The 7412-nt window shown below is 43.2% G+C and overlaps 2 protein-coding genes across 2 annotated transcripts; both read left to right on the forward strand.

Annotated features, from left to right (window-relative positions):
* Positions 1-70: 70 nt before the first annotated feature.
* On the forward strand, positions 71-3341 carry LOC107038900 (surfeit locus protein 4 homolog). The gene is made up of 3 exons (XM_015258228.1): positions 71-249; positions 1738-2412; positions 2840-3341. The coding sequence occupies exons 1-3, from the start codon at positions 199-201 to the stop codon at positions 2924-2926; spliced, it is 813 nt and encodes a 270-aa protein (XP_015113714.1). The 5' UTR covers positions 71-198; the 3' UTR covers positions 2927-3341.
* A 436-nt stretch (positions 3342-3777) lies between these two features.
* Positions 3778-7200, forward strand: LOC107038863 (rab-like protein 6). The gene is made up of 3 exons (XM_015258173.2): positions 3778-3958; positions 4530-6268; positions 6704-7200. The coding sequence occupies exons 2-3, from the start codon at positions 4550-4552 to the stop codon at positions 6908-6910; spliced, it is 1926 nt and encodes a 641-aa protein (XP_015113659.1). The 5' UTR covers positions 3778-3958; positions 4530-4549; the 3' UTR covers positions 6911-7200.
* Positions 7201-7412: the final 212 nt, after the last annotated feature.

Genomic DNA, 7412 nt, shown 5'->3' on the forward strand with positions numbered 1-7412 from the left:
CAACTCCCGCAGCAGTCAACACGGGGGGGAGACGTGTCCGTGTGTGTGTCGGGGGGAGGGGGGGCAGAACCTTAAAATATATGTCATGTACATTCCACATACCCTGACCGCGCGTGCAAGGGTTCGCGGGTAAAGTACGTGCCGAGAGTGGATGGATCCGTATTTTTTTTTCTCCACCGAGTTTTTGAGTAAAGCATTATGGTGATCCAGCAGGAGGTCGTGTCCAAGGCCGAGGAGATCGCGGATCAGGTGAGATTTGCGCTTTTGTCAGGGTTTTTCACGAAAATCCTGTTCCCTTGTTTCCTTTTTTTTTGGGGGGGGCTTGACACGTCGATTACTTTCACTGGATTGTTGTGGGAACAGGATGGGCCTCCCGCGGGAGCACAGGTGGATGTCAACGTCAGCATTATTGCAACTATTGTTATTTCGTGGTGATGATTTACGCTTGGGTTATACTGGCGTTTTGTGTTTTCGCGGAGAATGATGTGGTGGCATGAGTTGTTGGGGACAGGTTATATTTTCAGGTTTTTGAAAATGAGAATTGTCCCATATTTTGGGGGTTTTTGGGACCGGCGGCGGGGGGAGGGGGTCTGGGGGCCTGCGATGGGGTGATTCTGGGGGATTTTGGGGGATGGGCTGGATTTGGGAATTTATTTGGGGGTGAAAGGGCCGAACTCCTGATTTTTCAGGTCTTTCAGTTGATGATTTTTGTTCGGGATTTTTTTCTGTTTAAAAGGAATGGCTTCGTGTTCTGTTGCAGAGCTATTTGTCTCTGAGATCTTGTTTTGTTGAGAGAGAAATACTTTCCTAACGACTTTTTGGTTCTGTGACCATCCTGGGGATGAGTAGTTTTATGGAAAAAGATTCTGTAAAGTTTTTTTTTAATTAGTCGCTATTGGGACTAATGCACAGTTAACAGAATAATGAAATTCGATCTGTCGTGAAGACTGACCTGGTGGCATAATTTCTTTGGCCATGAAAACGTGGAGATGGTTTCGTAGTTTGAGCGACAAGGAAACGAGAATTTTTAGGTTTACCTAAATTGGTAATTGAAGTGCCAATATTCAGGACAAAATAACCCAAATTTTTATTCATTTGATAATTTTCTGTGGATTTCTCTCTAAAGTTTCAAATCTTGAATTATGAAATTTCTTGAAATTTCAGAAATTTCCAAAATTCCAGAGGAAGAAAAATCCTGGGATTTTTAATTCTTTGCACTCGCATTCTTTCAATTCTTCCAAATGATCCCTAATTCTCTTTGATTTCTATCAATTTTCCTGCAATAATTTAACTTCCCTAGGAAGAAAAATCCTGAAATGTTCAATTTCTCTAAAATCTCACTAAAATTCCAAATTATTTTTCAATCTCCAGTAATTTCCACACAATAATTCAACCAAAGCAACAATTCCCATAGATTTTCTTTCAAAATATTGAATTCTCCCTCCCCAATTCCAGTGAAAACCACCTCAACAATCCCCTAAATTTCATCCAAAAATTCTCAACAATGATCTCTAATTCCCTTTGAATTCTATTAATTTTCCTGCACTAATTTAACAATAATTCAACCAAAGCAACAATTCCCACAGATTTTCTTCCAAAACATTGAATTCTCCCTCCCCAAATTCCAGTGAAAGCCACGCAACAACAACACACCGCAACAACAACACCTTAACAACAACACCCCAAATTGAATGAAAAAATTCTCACCGACACCTCCAATTTCTCCCAAAAAATCAGGTAATTCGTAACGGGAAACATGTGCTGCCAACTCTCGCCCGTCTCTGCCTAATAGCCACATTCCTGGAGGACGGATTACGAATGTGGTTCCAATGGAACGAGCAACGGGAGTACATGGACCTGTCGTGGGGCTGTGGCAAGTTCCTGGCGACGTTATTCGTCCTCGTAAATTTACTAGGCCAATTGGGTGGTTGTGTGATGGTGATCGGTAGATTTAAGGTGCCAATAGCCTGTGGACTTCTCTTCTTCATCGTGGTCCTCCAGACATTCGCCTACAGCATCCTCTGGGACATGCAGTTCCTCTTCAGGAACCTCGCCCTCATCGGCGCCCTGCTGCTCGTCCTCGCGGAGTCCAGGGTCGAGGGGAGATCTCTGTTCGCTGGAGTTCCGACTCTCGGCGACAACAAACCGAAGAATTATCTGCAACTGGCTGGCAGAGTCCTCCTCGCCTTCATGTTCATCACGTTGATACGCTTCGAAGTGTCTTTCATGCAGATCATTCAGGATATACTTGGAAGTATTCTCATGGTTCTCGTCACCATTGGGTACAAGACGAAACTCAGTGCTCTCCTTCTTGTTTTGTTACTCTCAGCCCTCAACTTTTACCATAACGCCTGGTGGAGCATTCCTGATCACAAACCTCTGAGAGATTTCCTTAAATATGACTTCTTCCAGGTAATTATCACTTATCTTCTTCGAATCATATTTTTTTTTTTTGATTTAGGGTTTAAATGACATCCTCAGCTTTTTGCTGTTGCAAATTGGTTTTATGTACACCAGGAACTTGTTTATTTATAAACGTGCAATGAATTTTGTTAAAAAATGGATAATTGGTCAATTTGAATGGTCAATTTTCACTGCATAAAGTAGAAAAAAAATATTTAGAAATGGAAATATGAAAAATGAAAATGAAAATCGTCATTAAAAAATGGATAAATATGATGTCAATATGAGTTGAATTAAAAATTTAATATTCACTCCAATTCATCAATTCTGTCAATTTTCATTGCATGAAACAGAGCAAAATATTTTTAAATAGAAAAAATAAAAATGGAAATAGAATAAAATGGTGAATGAATAAATATAAATATTATTCTTCCAGACACTCTCAGTAATCGGAGGACTCCTGATGATCGTTTCCCTGGGTCCAGGTGGAGTATCCATGGACGAGCACAAAAAGAAATGGTAGAGTGTCACCAGGATAACGCTTTTACCTCGACTCTCCGTTACAGCGGCTCTTCCGGGTGTTGATGCATCGGGGGAAATTTCCCTCTTATTTCCCCCCCCCCCCACAATTTTTCCATTTCAATCGAAGTTCAAACTGATTTAAAATGAAAACGAGTGCATGGAATCGAATGAATTCACTGACCGAATTCGTTACTTATCATGTGGTATTGCAATGCAAGATGGGAAATATTTTTCTTCATTGAAATTATTTTTCTTGGATTGTGCGTACAGAAGGCAATAGAATATGTGTTGACGAAATACGAAAAATTCAAATCATAACAGACAAGACTAATTTATACTATCGTAATAATAGTTGTAATGATTGTAATGGCATTGTACATATTACAGCGGTGAAACATGATTATTTGATTACAATATGTGGAATTATTTATTTTATTACCTGGATTATTCATTTAAGTCATTTCATTTTTGAAGTTTTAAATTTTCATTTAATTCTTAATTCTTGGATTTTAAATATTGAGAGAAACTACTGTAGTTTTTAATTTTTTTAAATGAAAATTGATGAAATATTTGAAAAATTGCTAATATAAAAGAATTAAGATCCTCTTTATTCTAAAAATCACTTGTTTGCAATTATAAAAAATATATTAATGTTAAAATTCTCCCATAAAAGGAATTTTACCCAAAGAAACAAAATTTCCAAAACTTAAAAAAATTCCCATTATTTATTTAGCAAAAGAAAACGTTAATTTTTTTTTTGCAAAATGAATCTGCAATTGAACTGGAGAATTTAGAAGTGAAGATACTCCCGACTGTGGCGCCACTAATAATAATAACAATTCTCAAGATTTTTTTTCTCGGACTTGTGCTTTGTACCGTTTCTGTACGGCTTCAATTCAATGAACCTGAGAACAGCTGTTTCTCCTGAATAAAATAACCCGTCTTCCCCCTGTTATCAATGTAATTCAACACTTATCAGGACAAATAATGGTGTCGAGTTCAATTCGTGGAGTGATGAGTTTATAACATCGGGGTAAGTGGACACTTGCTATTATTATCGGTTAGTTTGACATGACAGTGACAGCACCTCCTGAAATTATTGACATTACTCTTATTTGAGCCCCAGGTTAGCTGGGAACTCCAATTTTTCACGGAGACTAATTAAATTAATTAATTTGAGAGAGAGTGACAGGAAAAAGCTCACCCACATTTCGGAGCACGCAAGTTTTTTGGAGTTATCTCGAAATCTAGAAGAGATAGCGATATTTCCACGAAGACCTTTCCTGCGGAGAAAAAGAAGAGCTACAAAAAAGTTTCGCAGAAGATTTTCGCTATCTGGCCTCAATCCCGAGATATTCCTAAAAAACTAATAGTCTGACTGAAGAAATTGAATTTCACTGTTTTACTCATCAGTTTTTCCCGAATATCTCGGAACCCATGGCAGATACCAAAAAACACGTAAGGACCTTTTTTGGAGGGGAGAAAGAGACCCACAAAAAAGGTCCTGACAAGTTTTCCGCTATCTCCCCCCGCTTCCGAGATATCCCCAAAAACCCGAATAAAAAATCCCCCTCAGACAACTAAGTCCTCAAAAATCCTTTCAGATTCCTCTTCCCTTAAAAAAATGTTATCGGCCTTCAAACGCCTTGCGGGTAAGCACGATGCGCTCCCGAGCCCCTCGCCGCGTCCGGCGCACCAGACGATGCCGTCGACGCTGCAGCGAAAATTCGCAAAAGGTGTCCAATACAACATGAAGATAATAATAAAGGGCGACAGGAACGTCGGCAAGACGTGTCTGTTCCACCGCCTCCAGGGTCAGAAGTTCATCGAGGAGTACCTCCCCACAGAGGAGATCCAGGTGGCGTCAATCCAGTGGAACTACAAGGCCACCGACGACGTGGTGAAGGTGGAGGTCTGGGACGTGGTGGACAGAGGAAGACGACGAAAGAAGCTCGACGGTTTAAAAATGGACAACTCCCCGGGCGAGGGAGTGCTGGAGGAGCCAGCCCTCGACGCCGAGTTCCTGGACGTCTACAAAGCCACCAACGGAGTCATAATAATGATGGACATAACAAAACCCTGGACCTTCGACTACGTCCAGAGGGAGCTCCCGAAGATTCCCGAGCACATTCCCGTTATCGTCCTGGCGAATCACTGCGACATGTCCCACCACCGAGCCATCACCTCGGACAAGATGACGTACTTCATCGACTCGTTGAAGGGGAGGACGACCCAGGTGAGGTACGCCGAGTCGTCGATGAGAAACGGTTTCGGCCTGAAACTCCTCCACAAGTTCTTCAACCTGCCCTTCCTCCAGCTGCAGCGAGAGACCCTGCTGAAGCAGCTGGAGACCAACGAGGAGGAGACGCAGCTGACGTGCCAGGAGCTCGACCTCTTCCAGGAGAGCGACGACGCCGATTACGATAAATTCCTGGACAACCTCGTGCACCGAAGACGAGTTATCGCAGACTCGACTTCAGCGACTGTTCTAGTCCCGAACGTAACGTCATCTCTGAGCACTCATCACCACCCACAGGGGCCCAGCAGTGGCAGCTCGTCGACGCCGGAGGTCAGGAGGTCCTCGATATCGAGGCCGATGGGGGGAGGGACCCCCATCCCCGTGAAGCAGCTGGAGAGGATCCCCAGGAGGTCCAGTGGCCTCAGTAAATCGAGCTCTGGGATTAATTCTCCTCCTGGGGAGGCTGTCGACGCTGAGGGCGTTGAGCACGCTGGGAAGAGGGTGGAGGGCGCCCTGATGAGTGTCGAGGACTTTGTCCCTGACGATGGGAAGCTGGACAGGTCGTTCTTGGAGGACAGCCAGTCCTCCCCGTTGAAGAGTCAGAAGATGAACGCCGACACTGACAGTGACACAGAGACTGGCAATCCCCTGGTCGCTGGGTACGAGGACGATCTGTCCTCTGGGGATGAGACTGCTGTCCCTGTGGAGCCCAGACTCGTGGAGAACCCCCTCAGCAGGCGGAGTAAGAGGGCGGAGGAGAAGGGCGAGGCCGAGGGGAAGAAGAGGGACTCGATATCGTCGAGTGAGGAGCTGGGGAACTCCAATGGGGCCCTCTCGGGGGCCAACAGTCAGCAGGATGGCTCTGAAGCCTTCGACAGCTGGCTCGCCAGGGACTCCAAGTGGAGGCAGAGCCCTGAAGGTGGGGAGGACGTCGCCAGCATCGGGACTAGGAAAGATAAACTCGAGTTGAGCGACAAGAGCCTCGACGTCAGTGTCACCAGCTCTAACGTCCATTTGGAACTCTTGGATGGCCTGAGCATACGCAGGGGAGACTCCAACTCCAGCAGCCCGGTGTTGAAGGAGAAGAAGAAACATAGAGAAGTGGTGAGGATTTTTTTAGGCCATTCGTCTGGGGAGCTTTGTTTTTGGGCGGTATCTTCGGACCTGAGGGAGATGGCGAATTTTTTGTGGAACACTTTTTGTAGGGGGGAACCAGGGCTACAAAAAAGGTCCAGAGGAGTTTTTTGATATCTCCTTTAGATTGAGAGGTTTTTCGCAAAAACCGAATGGGGATTCGGTGACGAATTCGCGAAGATGAGTGAATTTCAGTTTTCGTTTTTCGGGGATATCTGCGGATTTAAGAGGGATAGCAGATTTTTTGTCATGAACTTTTTTGTAGGGCTGGGTTTCCTCTACAAAAAAGGTTCCCAGAAGATTTTCGCCATCTCCGTCGGTTCCAGAGATATTTCCAAAAAACTAATCACGCTTTTGAAATTGGAGATCATTTCGTGCATTTTAATGTCCAATTGTGGTTTCCAGGGAGAGGAGAAGGAAAAAAGACGGAAGAAGAAGAATAAGGATAAGGACAAAGACAAAGAGAAAGATAAATCAGAGAAGAGCGAGAGGAGGAAGAAGAGATCCCACCATCGATCGAGAAACGAGGACAACGGTCGAGACGAACTCGAGGAATTTCTGAATGGATCGACCACTCGTACACCCGTTGACATGGCCTACGAGGCACTTTAACCAACTTTTCGTCTCGAAGACGTCGTCCTACTGCTTATCGATGTATCCTGAATTGTTATATGAAATTACAAATTGTGGAGAAGACAATTATTAAGAGGAAACGAGAAATTCCAGAACTGCTGTGTCCGACACACTCTTTAATCAGTAACTCTGTCCTAAATTCTGATTATGTTCATTTACTAGATTGTTTTTGATTCACTTTGAGTATTGAAACGCTTATTTTCATTTTTATTATTGTTATTTATCATTAATGATCTCTATAATCGAAAAAAGTCTATTATTCATTTCTACTTTGTCGAATTTATGAATTTCAACCAAAACCCGCCCATTTTGCCCCATATTCCTGTAATATTAGTGGAGTTGGCGAACGAGGGGAGACGATTTCACCTCTTTATCAATTTTTAGAGAATATTTCTATTCAGTCCTGAGATTTTTACCAAAGAATTAATTCAGCTTCAATAGCTTCACTTGAGTGAAGCTATTGTTAAGTGTCTTTAATCGC

Source organism: Diachasma alloeum, unplaced genomic scaffold, assembly GCF_001412515.2.
Source record: "Diachasma alloeum isolate Michigan unplaced genomic scaffold, Dall2.0 Dall_scaffold_00289, whole genome shotgun sequence".
NCBI lineage: Eukaryota > Metazoa > Arthropoda > Insecta > Hymenoptera > Braconidae > Diachasma > Diachasma alloeum.